The 20155-nt window shown below is 47.9% G+C and overlaps 2 protein-coding genes across 2 annotated transcripts in view; both read left to right on the forward strand.

Moving 5' to 3' along the window:
- LOC119178575 (uncharacterized) overlaps window positions 1-20155 on the forward strand; it is a 129884-nt gene that overhangs the window by 93737 nt on the left and 15992 nt on the right. Inside the window, exons 15-20 of the mRNA XM_075867818.1 lie at window positions 3026-3229; window positions 3671-3769; window positions 3891-6837; window positions 9147-9301; window positions 16511-16711; window positions 17728-17829. Of these exons, the coding sequence (XP_075723933.1) occupies window positions 3026-3229; window positions 3671-3769; window positions 3891-6837; window positions 9147-9301; window positions 16511-16711; window positions 17728-17829 (3708 nt within the window). The remainder of the gene's footprint in view (window positions 1-3025; window positions 3230-3670; window positions 3770-3890; window positions 6838-9146; window positions 9302-16510; window positions 16712-17727; window positions 17830-20155) is intronic.
- Window positions 1-20155, forward strand: part of LOC142802704 (uncharacterized) — a 200421-nt gene that overhangs the window by 11277 nt on the left and 168989 nt on the right. The window lies entirely within an intron of this gene.

Here is a 20155-nt window from a genome sequence, read left to right on the forward strand (position 1 = left end):
GACAGAGAGGGCAAAATAGACTTTAAGCGGGTAGACTTAACTAGAAAGAGGTTATCTGATTGGGGGCTAAAGTCAAGGCACGAGTGAAAATTAAACCCTTCACTGCAAAGTACGAATCTTCAACCTCACCATTTAAAGTAAAAAAAGATAAATATAATGGTTAGTTCACTAAGTATTGCGGCTAGGTGGCGTTAGCCGCGGCCTGATCTAAAGGGTACAGCCACATCCATCCATCCATTCATCCATCCATCCGAATATATGATGAAACGATGCGAGATTGCGGTACATGGAGTGTTCACTAGATGGACAAATAGACAGACGGACACGGTCAGTGGACGGACAATTCGAGGTTTACCGCTTAAACCCTTCGAAGTTTCGCCCCACTCATCATCATTCACTCCGTGGATATGCTGTGATTTTTTTTCTTGAGTCCGCACTTGGCACGCCTTTCTTCTCTCCTATAGTAGAGTACCAAGGGCTCTGAATCGTTAAACTTTTTTTTCTAAACACACAATGCACTCATTTTAAACTGTCACTAACGGCGAAGGCAACAATCATCAAGACGCAGGGATGTGATTTTGCGTTCTCCTACCTCTCATTGTAACAGAATGCCTCGCCTTCCTTATGAACACCTTCCTCTCGGGAGGAAAACCAGCAAAGGTGCAAAGAAAATTTTTATAGCTCCCCACGAGCCGCGGAGGCCTTGGTCTCCCAAACATAGCAGCGTTCAAGAGAGCACTAGCTGCCAAAACAACACAAAAGCTCTTCGATGACGAAAATTTCTCTGGGTACAGGCTCTTTACATACTGAAGCAGTGCGGTAAAAGGAACTTTCACGGCTACTCCGTACATCGGACCACGAGCACAAATTCCACTTAAGGTTTATAGAGCTGCTAGTGGCCTTTTGTATTTGAATCAATGGTTTCGTGCAGTCTCGAAGATGTTTCATCACAGGAAATAAGTGAAATGGTCACAATCAGCACACCGAGCATGGAGGAAGAATACGAATACTGCGTAAAAAATTGAAATGATGGCGTTGCGATCGCGTACCTAATGAAGTGCACGAGTTTATTTGAGAAGATAGAAGACATTGCTCACGCGTGATCGGTTAGCATATTGGGGAGTCGTTCCAAATGGCCGCTGCCTAAACTTCGGCAAAAGAGAAACGGCCTAACATGCTCTGTTTCAGTGCTCGGTAGCGAAGGGCGTCTGGCACATGGTACAACACCTCATTGGCTTTCGCACAGTGCGCGTGGGAACAGAGCATGGACTGTTGCCAAGACTGTTCTTTACAGTGACCTTGTACGTGCTGTGGCGGCGACGCTGTCTAGAGGAAGTACGGCACAAGCCTCAAAGAGGCGCCTATCCGGAACTAAAGAAAATATGGTTCATTGTGTGGAATTATCTCGATGAGCAGCTGGAAACACACGCACACGGCGAAGAGACTTTCCTTCGACGATGGCACACACGTTTCTTCAAAGTAGGAGAGGGACAGCTGAAGTTTACAGTTGTTTCGTACTAGCCATGTGCCCACTATAGTAAGCATTCATTCGTGGCATTCTCGGAAATGTGAATAACTCGATTCATTTTAAGTTTTCTTTAACTTGTAACATTCGAAGACACATGGATAAATTAAATTTTAGTGCTCATTTGTAAGATGTGTAACCTGTCTTTAGTTACGCCTACAAGAAAACTTCCTTTTTTCAATGCATATAGGAGAGTACAAAGTACTCTAAATCGTTATACACTTTTTCTAACCACGTGCTTTAAATCATTCGTGATTCGTTCTAGATGTGTGTATATATAGAAAGTTTGGTTATTGCCAAAAGAGGGAATAAATTTTTATTAGCAAATGTATATACAGAGCCTTTGTTGAGTGGGGCCCTGAGTTAAGGGCTCCATAGCCTTGCGCGACCCTGTGAAGATAAAACCATGGAGGTAGAAAAACTTGGAGGAAGCATTACATCACGCAACCAACCAACGTTCCGTGACGCCAGTAGATCGGCCGGTGGAAATACAAACATGGATTTTACTCGTTATTACTAAAGCTTACCGTGCCTTCTGACGTTGTGGCCGGATGTTTGGCTGACACAGTTGGCTCTATTAGTAACGCGCATGCAAAGTTCCTTTCCTTTTCCCTCACGTGTGCAAAAAAAAAACAAAACAAACTTGGGCAGCTACACAAGAACAGTGCGAATTTACTGAGGAAACAGAGAAGCTGGTGGCCTTTCCATCCTCATTTCCCTCACAACACTCCACATCACCTTGTTTCTCTTTCTCTCCTGCTTGCTCTACTGAGATATGCCCTACTGTGTTAGGCTTTCGTTAAATCTATTCCTCGTTCTTTTTGTCTCTTTCTTTTTATGTTTCTCTTTTCTCTATTTTTTCCCTCGTTATCTCGCCCTTAGCATATTCTACCTGCATGCCCAAATAGCCCGAATGGTTATGACGATAGCCTTCAGACTATGGCGACCCGGGTTCGAGTCCCGTCTGTCTCAGAAATGCGATTGCTTGATTTGTTTTTTTCTCACCCTCTTCTCCTTTACTTTCTCCAATGCGTTTTTAGGCGCCGAATAGTGTCGTCATCGCTCTGCGAGGCTTTTCTGCGAACACTTACTGGCCTAACCTGCACATTCAAGAGGTTACATGTTGATAATATTCAGCCAGTTCTACGCCGTGATGACTGTGACAGAGTGATGTTGTAAGTGTGCGAGTGTGTGACGGGCTAGCGAGATCACATACATCGTGAGAATGATCATCGGCATTTCATTTTATTGGCCATGTGACAAGTACAACACTACCACTGTTACTACTACTGCTGCTGATACTAACTACTCATACTGCCAATATAGTGCTAAACAATGGAGACTAGGACAACTTTGCCTTAAAATTGAACATAATGTCGGCTAGTATTGTCCTGTTGAAATATGCAGATCAACCTCCCCGTTGACCCTCACGCTTGAAAGCCGACCACAAGTCAGTTCATAACTCTGCCTGACTCCTAGTCATTAATCTCTTTTCTCCAGCACCAAGTGAGCGCTGCCCACGAAGCCATCATCAGCGGCGACCAGGCGAAGCTCGAGGAACTGGCCGCCTCGGACGCTCAGCTGCTGCGGGCGAGAAGCGACCTGGGTTGCCATCCGATACACGCGGCCATCGAGGCCCGAAACCTCGAGGCGGCAAAGCTCATACTGGATGCCTTCCCAGCTGCCATAAACCTCAAGGCACCGGTGAGCTGGGACACGGGAATTGTGCCGCAATTTTCATAGCCTTGACACGAACCGCGCAGCTTTGGCTCCCGCCGACGTGCAACAGATTTAACAGATGTGAATTTCATAGGCTATAGTGTGATTTTATAAATAAGCGTGTAAAGAGAAGATCACGATTGCTTTTTTTTTCACCGCTTTCTCCTTCTGCTTTTTTTATTGCGAAAACCGAACGGGGATTATAGTACCAGGTATCTCTCGGAGCTCTTATTTGTATATGACGATCCTCTGGGTAAAATGAGTATGACAAGAACGGGCTTTGCCTTCATTTACAAAAACAACTTATGGAAGTCAAAGAATTCAGACCTGGAATCGCATGCCTAACCATGTCTGTATTGTTTGTCTTTTCGTTTCTTTTTCTGCAGTTGTAGGTAGCTGCTAACCCATTTGTTCTTTTTTTTTCAGCACGGCCGAAACCCATTGCATTTAGCGGCACTTCGAAGGGATGACGATATGTACAAGTTTCTCGTGGATAGTGGAGCAGACCCGAAGGCATTGGATCAGGTGAGGCATTAGTAGTTGCTCTGAAGAGAACGTGTAACCTATGGTTCATATATTCACCGCTTGTCATGCCAACACCCATCATTTCTAAGGCTTCCACTTTTGTTTCTGTTTTTTTTTTCAGAAAGGGAAGACTGCAGAGTACTACCTAAAGAACAGCAGAAAACGGCGATCAAGATCCACGGCGTCAGTGTACGACACGTCGCTAGAGCGGTCGTCCTCAGTCCGGGACACGAAGCCGGCCATCATAGATACGGCCGCGCGTAGCACCGAGCTCGAAACCATAACGGTGCCCGCCGATAAAGGCGCGCTTGGGGCTGCCGGAGACGGCGTCGTAAGCCATGGCGACAAAAGCGCCGAAGGGACGGCGGGCGTCGCGAACGCAGCGGCAGAACGCGGCGACGAGGCGACTGAGGCGACCGGCGATAACGAATCTGGCCAGAGTGGCTCGAGTGATGGTGGAGGTAAGGACCACGATAGCCCAGCGTTGGCTTCCGCAGGGAGCGATGTCGCCGCGGCCAAAGACGTGTCTGGTGCGACGCTCGAAGCCGTTAACGATGGCCGAGCGCCGATCTCTGAGGCCGCCGGAGCCGTTTCGAAGGAAGGTCGTAGTGACCAGGAAGACACGCAGGGAGCATGCGCTGTTGATGCCTCCTCCACCTCCTTCTCCTCTTCCTCCTCTGATTCCCCACCCACTGTCACTGCCGTTTCTTCTGACGATGGTGGGGCTCGTCGAGAGACGCATCCTGGTCTGGGCAAAGAAGGCCAGGGCTCCTCTGATGATGCTAGAACTGATGTAACTGAAATTGTTGGTGCAGGTGTCGAAAGTGGGGGCGAAAATGGCGAGGATGCAGAGAATCTAGAATCGAGGGAACAGTGTAGTACTGGCATGACGGATGAAAGTATGGTGCCTTCCTCGGAAAATGCGGTAAGCGAAACAAAAGCTAATGACGCAGAGGTGAATGATAACGATGCACGTAAAGGGCAGCATGGTGATGAAGACTTACGTCGAGCAGGACAATTTAAGGAGATCGATAAGAGTGAGCTCTCTCAGGGAACGTGCAACAAAAGCAACACGGAAAATAAAAGTAATGGAGGTAGTCAGACAAGCAAGAGCCTTTCAAAGGTAACTGATGAATCTGAATCGTTTAAGAAAGGTGAATGCTTAAACAAACTTCAAGGAGCCGTAGAAGATGTGGCACTATCTCACGCCATCAAAAACGTGGACCTTGCTCAAGATTCGAAAAGAGGAGTTGAACACGGCCTCGAGAGTGCTGAAGTTGTCCTTCCAGACAAGAAGGATGGCGCGCATGCAGCCGCCAATAACGCTGGCATTTCACATGATCCCGAAAACAACGCGAATGGCTGTGATGATCTAAATGCAGAAAACTTAATGAAGGAATCACCAACTAGGAGAAGCAGTTCTGGAGGAAAGTGTCACAATTCCGCGGGTGGTGAGAAACCGAAAACTGATACTCGCACGCAATCCGATGGAGACAAGAATCAAGCAAGTGAGATCATACGCGATCAGCGTGCCAGCGACCCGAATGGCGAGAAAGATGACTTTTTGTCCGAACACTTGAGTCCCGACGGTGCTTTCAGTCCCGTTGAAACGGGTGCCTTACAAAGTATGCCGGAAGCTACTCGCGAAACGAATATTTCGCAAAATGCTGGTGTTAGTGAACATAGTCCGAAAACACGAGCGGAAATAGAAAAGAGTGAACATGCTGACCAAGTAACTGACGCTGAAGTTACAACCAGGTCAAACGACACAACGCCTGTCCATGACCCAAGCGGTGACGACGTCATCGTTCATTGCAAATCTATAAAAGAGAGGCCCAAGGCATTTGCTTCCAGTGAAGCGGGGACAGGAGACATCGAGGACAGAGCAGTGAAAGTCGATGGTGTGGACTTTAAGAATCCTAAAGACAGTAATGGGAGTGAGGACAGAATACCTTTGGAAGCTGTGAAGCTAAGTGGGCAACCAGTCAAGGAATCTACCGACAAGCCGCCGTCCAGTAAGGCTGACAAGAGACTTGTACGTGAACAAAAACTAGTTGCTAAGCCAGGTGGTGCAAAAGACACAAGTAACGGAAAGCCGAACCCTAGAAGAAGCAGCAGTATGGCGTCCATGAAGACACACTTGACTAAAAGCATGTCTCGACATTCTTTAAATACCGAGGAAAAGGATGGTTCAAGGAACAACAAACAAAGTTCTTTGGAGACAAGAAAAACGGGGAGTAGTCAGAACAAAACTTTGAGAACAAATTCTGCAGCCACACTTGCCACGGACAAGTCGCCCACGGGAGAACAGAGAAAAGGAGATCAGAATGGAACAAGGGCTGCGGTAGAGGACCCAGATGGTAAAGCTACCAACATGAAAAGCCGTAACGAAAGCAGTCAAGGCAATGTAGAGGTTCCTCACAAGCTTAGTGCGAACGAACCTGACCGTGAAGGTGCACGCAAAGTAACGAAAGAGCGAGAGCACGAGACTGCGCAAACAGAGCGTAAAACGAGAGACAGCAGTGCTTCACAATCGCAAAAAAGTCTGGGTGTGGCTATTTTCGATACAACCCAAGAAGAAATGTTGCGTACCCAAGGGTCTGTGGACAAACCTTCTGCCAACGAGGGTGTGACAACTACCCACGTTTGTGAAGGATTGGAAGAAACCACGTCGAGCGACAAGCAAAACGAAGCAAGCAAGCAACGCTCAGTGGACACTCAAAGCTCGGACGAAGCACCAGGTGCATCTCAAAAACACAAATGTGCAATTGGCGACGAAGGTGCAAGTTCCGGTATGACGGAAGGTCAAGGAGGTTCAAGGGAACTACTGAAAGAACCGGTAGCCGTGCCGGAAAGTTTGGTAGCACCTGCCTCAGCTGAGCCTTCAAAACCCATGGCTCCAAAAGAACATGTCCATGTCGACACTGACAACGCACTCGAGAAAGCGGGCAATTCAAATCCACAGCCGTTGGAGACATCCCAAGCTAGAGAACCACGCCGGAGAAGCGCGGAAAAAGTGCCGAACAATAAGGGGAGTAAAGTGTCAAGTAACACGTCGGCGCAACTGGGTGAGTATGCATACAGTGTTCGGAGCTGACGCGTGCGCACCCAGCTTCTTGGCAGACACGCCGTGCGCATGTTCAGAATAACACCCGGGAGCACTTCATCGGGGCCGCTGTTCAGACATCACAAAACACTCCCCATTTCATCCAACAACACTGGCCTGCCAAAGGGAACCCCTGCAAATGGGACACTCACTTGCCGAGTCACCGCGACACGTATTCCGACATATTCACCTGCGTGCCTGAACCCCACTCCTGCCGTGCTTTTCGCATAAAAAAAACTCTCATCATCACTCACCATTCACTAGCGTCGCTTTGCCATGGTACCCCAAGTACCATTTTGAATCTAGTCTCATTTCTTTCTCCCTAGTACGCTCTTCGTCACCTGCAGCACCCTGAAAGAGAAAAAGATTTTTTCATGCGTGCGCACACTGCACTGTGGCTTGTTTTCTCCGTCTATGCTATCCTGTCCTTTCAGGGACAGGACTGATCCCATAATGCCGTTTCCTCTTATTATAAGTGCCAGCAGCAACGCGGCTGCCACAGCACTAAACACCGCACCATTGCTTGCCATTCTCACATTACCTTGAAGATGCAGTACTCACGTTGCCTTAAAAGTGCAGTAAGTCGAGCAAGGTGCAGGCTAATGTATAACGTGTAAAATACGTGCTGTCTTCTGATACCGATATCTTAATTTTTTTTGTTTAAGCAGCTTAAGCAGTTTAAGCAGTTTAACAGCTTTAAGCAGCTTTAAGAGCATTGCAATGTGATTACCTTGTGCGTAACGTTGATATTGGAGGCGAAATTTTTCAGCTTTACAACTTCCACATGTTTATAGAATTGCCGGAAGAAATATATTGATTCATAACTTCGAACCTAACATAATTGTTTAATGTGTCGTGAGAAAGAGAAAGACAACGAGTTTTGACCATTGTTGCTGTGCTCTGTTCCGTCGGTGACATACCTCGACTGTTAAAGGCATGGCTGCCTCGTAGATTATTCGACGTACGACAACTGGAAATGTTTATAAAAGTTTAGGGGGGTAGCTTGCTGAGTGAGCTGGTATTGTATCACCGCAGAAAGCAGCGCAAGAAACGAAATCAAAGAAAAGGGCTACATGTACGCAGCATTGTGCACGTATTGTCTTTGGCCTTTTTCATCGTTTTTTTTTTTTGCACTACCTTCTACGGCGATGAAAGTTGATAGTAGAAAAACTAACGGCTGAAAGCCGCATCGAATAACTAGTCCATCTTCATGGTAGACTGAAACTGGATTGCTGGAACTAATTCTGACATGTATGTGCCCCGCAGTGGAGATGGCATGGAAGTGCGCTCGATAGAAAGCTAGACGCAGCTAAAGCATGACTAAACTTTTAGAGATTGCTACCAAGAGTGGCGGGGCCGTTGTTAACCGCAGCGACAGTTCGTAAAAAGCCAGCGCACAACATACTGGCAAGTAACTTTAGTGGTGGTTCCAAAAGTTTAGTGAGTAAAGATGGCTAGTCGTTTCATAGGATCTGTTTTTGCAACTATAATGTTGCAGCTGGCGTTATTTCAAGGAAGCGAAAAGGAACCAGATACGTTCATTCGCTCCTGTTCGCGCTGCTCAGAACACGAAAGTTGGGAACATGGTTGGTAGAGCCAGGCATCTAGATGTGTTAGCGTTTACTTGTGCGTCTATCACACCGTGATGAATAACGGAATTAGTTAGGTAGTGTTTCCTGCTGTACATTATCTCGACAAGCCTACGCACCTTATTTTTTGTAGCTGTCTATTACACCATTGCCGCAACTTGTTCATAACGTTTCGGGTGAAAGTGCGAGGATCATTCCCGCTTCACATTTTTTTCAGTTATAATGCAGCTTAGCAGACTTTTTCAAAGGGTGAACTTTGACTATTGCTAGGTCCGCCCACTGCATAGGTTTTTTTTGGGTATAAATGTCTAAAAGAAGTGCAAAGGGCGAAAAACTGCGTATTTAACTCAATGTTATTATGGCCGTGCGAGGAAATCAGGTTTTTTTTTTTAAATTTCTGTCAATCGAAGCATCCACAATGATCTTCAAGTGATTAGTGACAGCTGTCTTGGACCAACCGCCTTCAGTGCTCTCAAATTGACACGGTAAAATTTGCGTATAGGACGCTCAGTTGATACCTCATAAAATTTTTGGACGAAGAAAATATTTTTGCTGACTCGCATTTCTTTTAGTCAAGAGGCTTGTGGATCGTCTGATTCGCAAATCTTTAAAGAATTTCGCAATGACCATTTTTTGTTTTCTTTTTGCTATTGCAAAATCACCTGAAGCCGTACCGTTTCAGATCGACTGAATGAGCTCATCGACGTTTGGATCAAGGAAGGCGACTTACTTCGTCTCGAACATGTGGTCATCGCCGGCCAGGGGGAGCGGCTACTCAACAAGAGTTCCGACGATAAGCAGGTCCAGGAGTTTCTGGGACTCGTACCTGCCTACATGGTGGGTAACCATGAGCGAGTAACCAATATTCTACCAGGAAGTAATCAATGCATCACCATGTTGACGAACAGCCGTCAGCAAGCGTTTACGGGACGTGGGCAGCTCTGCAAATAACTGCAGCGAATAACTGTGCAGTTCGCGCAACATCAAGCAGCGCTCAGAATTAGCGTTAGGCAGTATCGCAGTCGTCGCTTACATTTTATTGCGATAGCTATTATGGGGACACCCTCGGCTAGATCTTGCCGCCGGTTTCAACGTCGCCATCACTCACCGTATATGTATACGTATTTATATAAATGAAAATGCAAGAAAGAAAAATAATCCAGAAAAAGACTCCGGTGCGCGGAATCGACCGTGGGACCTCTCAATAGTGAGTGCGAGGCGTTAACCACTGAGCTACGAAGGAGCACCTCCTTCAACATTCAAACGCCAAGCAAAGAGGCATCTCGGTAGGAACTACCGTGTTTTCAGCATTACCAACAAGGTGGCGCTCTCATCTCCCACGCGTACTTTGCCCCGCGGAGAGGGCGTAGGGTGGCCACTCACGCGTGTGCTTATCTCACGATGGTGACAATCATACGTCTCGGCTGGCCTTGGGCTTTTACCGCAACAATTCTGTTGTTGTTACCAGGTGCCCAAATGTCACTGCAATCGTTTCACAGGCTCCGTTTGCGAAAAGGGCGCGCATTTCAGACGCAGCGAAGTAACAACTGAGCTGTTTATTCGCGTTCATCTGTACCTCTAAGTACGTTTCGTGCGTCATTTGTGCTAGAAAAACGTGGGGCATGTTACGATCTGCTTGCCGTTTTGTGTGTGACCTTCCATGTGTGTGACCTTGTTGCTATCATATTCATTGCTTTGCCTTTGTGGCAACGCTGTGACTTTTTTTTTCCCCTGCACCTCTTCATATAGCTTGTATCACCTTCTCCGTGCGTGGCACTAAACCCACGAATATTTGCATAAGTCAATCGAGTGCAAAAACTAAGAGAAACCGCTAATCTTTGCGTGAGTGATGCCGTGTTGGACAATGAGAACACGCTTAGATTAGTTGAATGCAATGGGAAATGCCGGTAAACTGCAGGACCCCCTTTTCAGGCTTTCTTTCTTTTTTCACTGTAAGACGTGACTGTATAGTTTGACGGCAGAGCACGGATTTGGTGAAACTAAGCATTCTGTGCTGCAGGCAAGAAGTGGAAATCTTATGGGCTTGTTCTTTGTTAGAAGCACTAGTAATGAGAACTATAGCGAGCAACAATGGCAAGGAAAGGTATAGGGGATGTTATTAGCAGTATATGTAATGTAAATGTGGGGAAAGGAAAGTGGACGAATAGTTAACTCGCCGTGGGCAGGGACCAAACCTGTGACCTTCGAATAATTCTTCTGATGCTCTACCAACTGAGCTACTGCAATGGCTACCCCCCCCCCCTGCTCAAATTATGGGGTATACGTGTGCATTTAAACGTGGGAGCTTCAGTCAGCGCAGCCACTAGCCATGACGGCGAGTGTGAAATACGACCTTTCTGTCTGTTCGCGTTACGTAACACGTGATCCTATTACGAACTGCCACCGTAAAGTTATCGTCCACTATTCTTTCTTTACTTTCACAACACATGCATATACTGCTAATAATATCTTCTATACTTTACGTGACATTGTTATATGCTTGTAGTGTTTTTATTATTATTGTGCTGCGAACAGTATTTCATATTTGTATCTTGAACAATATTGCTACGGAAAAGAAGAGACGCCGTAACGACGAGGCTGGGGATTAGATATATTCCAAACCAGCGGTAATGGCGGGCCCGGTTCACCAGCGATCGAGCGGAGACAACCCTTCGTCTTCCTCGTCAGGCACACACGCGCGTCGCCCCCTAGAATATCAGTATACATGCATGTAGCATAACCCCCGGCGGCGGAAGCGCCGTCTCGGCGCATTTAGATGTCAACGTCACTAGGAGAGTTGTAGGGCTTCAAGCGCGCAACATGTACAATATCGGTAGCCTGTTGGGCACATGAAGGCAATGGGGTGGCAGGACCAATTTCATATGTTACAGGCGTAACCACACGGAGGACACGGTATGGGCCTGTGTAGCGAGTAAGCAGTTTTTCTGACAAGCCAACTTGACGGGTCTGAGACCAGAGCAGTACCAAAGAACCGCGTGGAAAGTGTACGTCGCGGTGTCGTTGGTCATACAAGCGCCGTTGCTTCTCTTGAGAGGTCAGAAGGCGAGTACGGGTGATTTCGCGTGCGTGAGCGGCCCGAGTGATAGCGTCCATGACATATTCACTGGTCGGTACTCCAGGAGACGGTATGACGGTGTCTAGAGGCAATGTTGGTTCTCGGCCAAACAGCAGAAAAAATGGAGAGTAACCGGCAGTGTCATGGCGCGAAGAATTGTAGGCAAATGTGACGTACGGCAACGCGAGATCCCAGTCGGTGTGGTTGGTAGAAACATACTTAGCGAGCATGTCTGTAAGAGTTCGATTTAGGCGCTCCGTGAGTCCATTGGTTTGCGGGTGGTATGACGTAGTCAGCTTGTGTCTCGTTTTACAGGACTGCAAGATGTCGGCTATGACCTTCGACAAAAAGGTGCGGCCACGATCTGTAAGCAGCTGCCGTGGGGCTCCGTGTTGCAAAATCACGTCCTTGAGGAGGAAGTCGGCGACATCTGTGGCGCAGCTTGTTGGGAGAGCTCGTGTGATGGCATAACGCGTGGCGTACTCGGTGGCCACGGCTATCCACTTGTTACACGAGGAAAACAAGGGAAAAGGGCCAAGTAGGTCCAAGCCAACGCGGAGGAACGGTTCTGACGGAATATCGAGTGGTTGAAGGCGTCCGGCGGGAAGTGTCGATGGCGTTTTGTGGCGCTGACATTTCTCACAAGCCGCAACGTACCTTCTGACTGAGCGTGCAAGCCCTGGCCAGTAGAAGCGTCGGCGTATTCGGTCGTAAGTGCGTGACACACCAAGGTGACCAGCAGTCGGAAGGTCATGAAGTTCATGTAGAACTTCCGAGCGAAGGTGTTTCGGAATGACAAGCAGCAGAGCCGGTCCATCCGGCTCAAAACTTTGGCGGTATAATACACCATCGTGGAGCACGAACGAGCGATAGGACTGACTGGTAGATGGTGATTCGAGGCTCTCAATGATAGCACGCAAGGACGCATCATAGCGCTGCTCGTCACCGATGCATGTCACTTGCGAAAGGGAAAAGACGCAAGGCTCGGTGTCGGTGTCATGCATAGTGCTCGACTCAGCGACCGGGTAGCGCGACAGGCAGTCTGCGTCCTGATGTAGGCGTCCGGACTTGTACGTCACCGTAAATGTGTACTCTTGGAGTCGCAGAGCCCAGCGCCCGAGCCGGCCAGTAGGATCCTTCAGTGACGTAAGCCAACATAGCGCATGATGGTCAGTTATCACAGTGAAATTAGTGCCATATAAATATGGGTGGAACTTTGAGACTGCCCAAACAAGAGCAAGACATTCACGCTCCGTAATAGAATAGTTGCGCTCAGCAGCTGTGAGGAGGCGGCTAGCGTAGGCGACAACTCGGTCGTGTCCCCGTTGGCGCTGGGCTAACACGGCTCCGATTCCGTGACCACTAGCATCGGCTCGAACTTCCGTCGGAGCGAATGGGTCAAAGTGAACCAATATGGGTGGAGTCGTCAGTAGCGTGATTAGATGAGAAAAAGCAGCAGCTTGGTCGGTACCCCACGTAAATGTGACGTCTTTCTTTAGAAGGTCTGTGATGGGTCGAGCGATGGTTGCGAAATCTTTCACAAACCTTCTAAAATAGGAGCAAAGTCCTACAAAACTCCGGACGTCTTTGGCTGACTGGGGTACAGGAAAACTGGTGACTGCACAAATTTTCTCGGGGTCCGGCTGCACACCAGAGGCGTCGACAAGGTGGCCCAACACTGTAATTTGCCGGCGTCCGAAGCGGCACTTCGACGAGTTCAATTGGAGGCCTGCAGTGCGGAATATGTCGAGAATAGCTGACAAACGCTGAAGGTGGGTCTCAAATGTTGGGGAATATACAACGACATTGTCAAGATAACAAAGACATGTTGACCATTTGAACCCTTGTAGCAGAGAGTCCATCATGCGCTCAAACGTGGCTGGGGCGTTGCATAGCCCAAATGGCATAACCTTGAACTGATATAGGCCGTCTGGAGTTACAAATGCACTTTGCTCTTGGTCTTTTTCGTTGACAGCAATCTGCCAGTATCCGGAACGTAGGTCTATTGTGGAAAAGTGTCGGGCGCCGTGGAGACAATCGAGAGCGTCATTGATGCGGGGTAAAGGGTAAACGTCCTTTTTCGTGATTCTATTCAGATGACGGTAATCCACGCAGAAGCGCCAGGTGCCATCTTTCTTTTTAACGATCACAACGGGGGATGCCCATGGGCTCGAAGAGGGTTCAATAATTCCTTTGGCTAACATCTTGGTGACTACTTGTTGAATTATTTTACGCTCGGTGGCAGACACCCGGTATGGTCGCCGATGAATGGGATGAGAATCACCTGTGTTAATGCGGTGCTTGACGAGTGAAGTCTGGCCGAGTGGACGGTGGTCGACGTCGAATATGTCGCGGTATGAAGCCAGGAGGCGGCATAGCGCGGTTGACTTCTCAGGTTTGAGGTCCGGGGCGATCATGGAGCGTAAGGTCGAATCGAGGCACGTGACATCCTGCGAGTGATGTGGGTGCTCGGGACATACGTCTGCCGTAAAACAGGTGACGTGGTCGTCAATTAAGGGCCTTAGTGTGGCGACCGAAATTCCTTGGGGTAGCACTTGTTTTATGAAACCGAAATTGATAACAGGTAAATATGTTCGGTTAGAGATTATGCTTACGACAGAGTGTGGGACAGTAATGTCACGCGCCAGGAGAACATCAGTAATCGGCGTCACGATATAATCACCGTCAAGCACGGGAGAGGGTGTTGCCAATTCGATGAATGTGAGAGCTTTAGGTGGTATCCGGAAGAAGTCAGTGGTGCACAAGCTGTTCGGGGGTTCAGGGTCAGAATCCGGGAGAAGAGGAAGTTCTAGGCAGAGAGTACCGGCGGCACAATCGATGAGGGCAGAATGCGTCGATAGGAAGTCCATGCCGAAGATTAGGTCGTGGGGGCAATTTTCAAGGACCGTAAATAAAACAGGAACATGGCGGCCGGCAATACTAACACGAGCGGTACACATTCCAGTGATGGCCACAGTTCCACCATCAGCGACACGGAGGGCTTTAGTTGCTGCAGGCGTGAGGACTTTTTTGAGCAGGCGACACAGATGAGCACTCATTATAGACACTTGAGCTCCGGTATCGACTAACGCCGTCAAGGAAATACCGTCCACATACACCTCAATCAAGTTCGTATCAGTGGGGAGCGTCAATGGAGGATTTGGATCATTCGCAAGCGATGCAGCACTACCTCCCGGAGCTGCATGATCTAGTTTTCCGTCCGAGAGGATCCACAGTTGACCGGCGACGGATAGCGGCGTGGTTGGGGCGATGGGGAACGGCGACGTTGAGGTGGCGGCGAACGAGCAGTGGAGCGGCTGTTGGGGATGTCGGAAGAAAGGTACACACGACTGGGCGAATACCGACGGGAGTCCTCGTATGGTCGATTAGAGGAAAATTGACTCCAATTTGAGGGCGTCCAAGTGCTGCGGCAGTAGCGGGAGATATGGCCGACTCGGTGGCAGCGGAAGCAGATCGGCTTGTCGTCTGCAGTTCTCCATTCCGCCGGATTGCGGGATCGCGGAATAAAATGTAAGTCATGGCGTGGTGCATTTGTTGTCATTGGTCTGGAGACGGGTCGGGACACAGAGCAGGCCACAGGAAAACCAAGCTTTGCAATTTCCTGCCTCACGACGGCTTGAATAACGGAGACCGGCGGAGGCGTTGCTGCGGCGCCATGATCGAGCGGATGTGGAGGAAATGATGCCGGACTTGACGCCTCAAGCTCCCGTCGAACTATTCGTGTCACGCTGTCCTGCATGGGTGGTGCGGCACCAAGATCGGTGCAAGTGGATGTAACAGCCGTGTTTGGTAGCCGCGTAAATTGAGGCAGCACCCGGCGGCTTTTGGCCATTTCGAAGCGACGGCATTCCTTGATAGTCGTATCTACGGTCGTGACGTTATTGTAGACGAGCAAATTGAAGGCGTCGTCCGCGATGCCCTTAAGTATGTGGCCCACCTTGTCACTCTCTGTCATTTGCTCGTCGACTTTTCGGCACAACGCGAGCACATCCTGTATGTACGAGACATACGACTCTGTTGACGACTGCACACGAGTGGCGAGTTCTTTTCGCGCTTCCATTTGGCGACCGGACGGGTCCCCAAAGATGTCGCGTAGTCGCTCCTTGAAGGTATCCCAGCTGGTGAGCTCGGTCTCATGGGCGTCAAACCAGACCCGTGGGGTGCCGTCCAAGTAAAATATTACGTTGGCGAGCATCATGGTAGGGTCCCATCGGTGTGTGTGGCTAACACGCTCGTACATACGGAGCCAGTAGTCGACGTCGAGCCCAGGTTGTGCGGAGAATGTACCTGGATCACGGGGGGTGGGCATCGTCAGCTATGTAGTGGCTGGAGCTACAGATGGAGACGCTGAGAGGCTGTTGTCATTGGTAGCCATGGCCGGAGACTGAATGGTGCAGCCACTGCGAAGCTTCGTGGTGAAGACGGAGAACGTTCCACCTCCACCAAATATGTTACGGAAAAGAAGAGACGCCGTAACGACGAGGCTGGGGATTAGATATATTCCAAACCAGCGGTAATGGCGGGCCCGGTTCACCAGCGATCGAGCGGAGACAACCCTTCGTCTTCCTCGTCAGGCACACACGCGCGTCGCCCCCTAGAATATCAGTATACATGCATGTAGCAATATCATATACCCCCCTCCAATGCCCTTCTTTTAATGGCGAATGAATTTTGCGTACTTATTTAACCTGGCGGAACGGCAATGTCCTCACGAAAAAAAAAGGCAACAGCAAGCTTTACTGACATTCGTAGAGACAACTATCAGAGCCCTGCTGAACTTCTGAAAAGCGCATAATTAAAACCTTCGCCTCTCTTTAACTCACCGCTTAAAAAGAAAAAAAATCACTACTCTGATGATTTCGTGCTTGTTGTCTAATACGTCTGGCCATCTCACTGGAAAGCATGAGCAAAGGCAATTTATATGTTTCTTTTTTTTTGCCAACTCGCAGGATCGCATCCGCACAGTGCATGAGGCGGTGGTGAGCGGCAACATAGCTCAGGTTCGCCAGGTGCTGACACGCAAGCGCTTCGCACTCAGCCGTGACCACCTGGGTGCTAGTCCGCTACACCTGGCCGTCCTGCATGGACACACGGACGTGCTCAACTACATCGTCGAGCGTTTCCCTGAGACGCTAGATGGGCCAGACAACGTAAGTGCGCTCCCACCTCCCTACGAGACAACCATTCTACCTTCGGTAGTTGCAGGAATACATACTTTTTTACACTGTAGCAACAGGGACCTACGTTCACTCTTTGCCTTTGTACCTTGTACGTCGCGTTCAGAAGAGAATAATAATACTACCTAGGGTTATGTGTCCCAACACTATGACATGGCTATGAGAGAGGCTGTAGTGGAGTGTTCCAGAAATTTCGACCATCCGATGTTCGACGTATACTGGCATCGCACAGTAAACGGCCATCTAGCGTTTTGCCCTCGTCGAAATGCGAATGCCGCCTATGTGGGATCGAACCCGTAACCTTCGGATCCGCAGCCGAGCGCCATAACCACTACACCACCACGGTAGACTGTAAAGTCAGGTTGTTGGCAGGTTGTTGCTGTATTTTGTTGAATCAACGAAATAGAAGATACAATTTGGTCGTTTGATTGATATGTGGGGTTTAACGTCTTGCAACAACCATATGTTTATGAGAGACGCTTTAGTGAAAGGCTCCAAAAATTTTGACCACCTGGGGTTTTTTAATGGGCACCCAAACGTGAGCACATGGGCCTACAGCATTTTCGCCTCCATTGAAAATGCAGCCGCCGCAGCCGGAATTCGATTCCGCTCGACCGGCGGGTCAGCAGCCGAGTAACTCAGCCACTAGACCACCGCGCCGGAGCCAGATACAATTTGTCGCTAATGGGAGTGAACCATAAACTCCGCATGATGTGTATACGTGTGGATTGAGATTTGGTTTCCACAGCGGACAAAATCTACTTTCTTCGTCCCAATTTTATTCTTTATTAGACATATAAAAATTTGTGGAAATTTCACTCTGATTGGTTCAGTTATATATTTAAATGCTCAGAAACTGTTATTTTAATGATTTCCTTTTCTTTATCGTGTGATCGACTCTATAGAAAATTTGAGTTAAGAAAACTACTATAATGAAATGAATGTTGTCATCAATAATTATGAAATTGGCTATGCCTTGTCTAACGCAGGAAGGACGAACGCCACTGCATTACGCGGCGGTCGTTCTGGAGGCCCAAAACTACTTCGACATTCTGAAAAAAGCTGGTGCCGACGAGGCTATTAAGGACAAGGTAAGAAACTTAGATCATACTTAGATCATACGAGTTACTCTGCTGGAGAGATGAACTGGAAGACATGAATAAGGCTGCAGAACATTACCTGCATGCATACGCTGCACAATATAATTTACAAGCGCGTATGTTCTCCTTCTTAAATCATCTATTTTATTCCTCGTCCCTATTTGTCACGTCATGTGGCTCATTCTGAAGACGATGGCGGAGTGTGGTGGCACTCGATGATAAACACAGAGTTGAAATGTCGTATGCATCATGTCAACATACAACCTTAAATTGCCGTACAATAATCACTATCTTCTGCTCTGGAATAAAGGTTTTGAGTATAAAACCCTTGTGTGCATCCCCTGCCCGCCTGCGCCTCCTTTGTAACACGACAGCATTAAGAAATTCGTTTTGCAGAAATTTCGGCATCGGCGTGGGCGTCATTGATTGTGAGCGAGAAATCATCTTGTCCGTGACCAAAATATCAAGAAAGATGCAAATAAAATAAATAAATAATATCGACAGGTCCCGCGTACCTGGAAATCGACGTTATGCAAAACATGCGGAGGGCAGGTGACCATGTTGCAATTTTTTTCTGAGCGACAGGCAACGAAATGGCGCTAAATATAAAATGTTTCACGCACAAACATATGTTGAAAAGTTGCAGATGTTTATATACCCAGTTGTTCGCACTTGCGCAACGACGTTGACTGGAACATGCGTATTAGCAACACCAGAAGCTGATATCAAGCGCTGATGCTCGAGAGGATGCTGGTCCTGGACACTGCTACGAAAATCAACTTCAGCGCATGGCAACTAACCACAATTGACGTTCCCCGACGTGACGGCTGTATCAAAGGAGTACATATGTAGTGTTTATAAAATTGGGTAGGCAGCACTGCAACCACTATTGATGTTTCACGAAGATTAGCGTCTATTTGAAAAGTAGTCCCGAGATATGGCGTAGCTCTGTGGTAGAATGCTTTACTGTCATGCGGAATTCCTGGGTTCGATTCCTGCTGAGACCTGGGAATTGATTATTTGCATTCGTTGGGGGGTCAACGCTGCCTATGTCAGGTACTTCTTAACGCACATTTATTCTAAGCCTTCGCTGAGTCGACGCTACCGATGTCGGGTATTGTTTAACGCTGACGTGTTAAAATTGCCCATGTTGTTCTCGTCGTTCCTGGGCAGATACGAAGTGTCACTCATCTATGGCACATACCAGTATACCAGCGGCACATACCCGCGCGTGGGTATGTGCCGCTGTCTGACGAGAAGTGTTTGATGACTTACGCGACGGGATTGCGACATTATTCATGTCTTGGCCAGCGCTTCATATTCGTCAAGCCATCTTACCCTCCCATGCTAATTTTGGTTTACGCCAGGTTAAGGCGTTGGCCACGAGAGCAGCCAAACATGAGCGTCTAGATAGATAGATAGATAGATAGATAGATAGATAGATAGATAGATAGATAGATAGATAGATAGATAGATAGATAGATAGATAGATAGATAGATAGATAGATAGATAGATAGATAGATAGATAGATAGATAGATAGATAGATAGATAGATAGATAGATAGATAGATAGATAGATAGATAGACGGACGGACGGACGGACTGATGGATGGATAGATAGATAGATAGACGGATGGATGGATACAAGTGTAGATTGCCGTCGGGCGTCAGAACAAGTGATTATCATAACGACGTCGTAGTTTTAAAGTCGGTGACCCATTACAAAAGGCACACACGTTACTGCACGTAATCCCTTCCCGTGTTGCAAAAAATGGGATGAAACTCTCTGTATTAACTTTTTTTTTTTACGAGGAGTGAGGAACAGATGACGACGATGATCATACTGCTTAGCTTTCCTTTCGAAACAACGTCGCAAAAAATATCCACCTAGTGTTTACGTCTAAACCGTGCGTTCTTGCAATTGTTACATTCTAGCGCCACCTCTTTCGAGCGTTTCTAGCATCTGTTGCATCCTAGCGCCACCTCTATCCAGCGTTTCTAGCATTTGTAGCATCCTAGCGCCACCTCTTTCTATTTCCGTCATACAAGCTTCCGTTCTTATGATGTACTGTTACTCATGCCTAACGACTATTGTTTTATGATAGTCGGAAAGTGTAGCTAGTAGGCCATGATAATTCATTATAAGAATTTGTCGTAACGACTCCTGTTGTGTTAGTGCTGTCCCTTTCAGTTTTTGCGCCAATCTTCTAAACGTCTTTGGTTATGTCGACCGCTGGCTAGTTCATATTTCCATCAGCTTCGAAACCCCCCCAAAAAAATCTCGCCACCGATTTCTACTACCGTGCAACATTCGCA

The sequence above is a fragment of the Rhipicephalus microplus genome, chromosome 1 (genome assembly GCF_043290135.1).
Source record: "Rhipicephalus microplus isolate Deutch F79 chromosome 1, USDA_Rmic, whole genome shotgun sequence".
Lineage (NCBI taxonomy): Eukaryota > Metazoa > Arthropoda > Arachnida > Ixodida > Ixodidae > Rhipicephalus > Rhipicephalus microplus.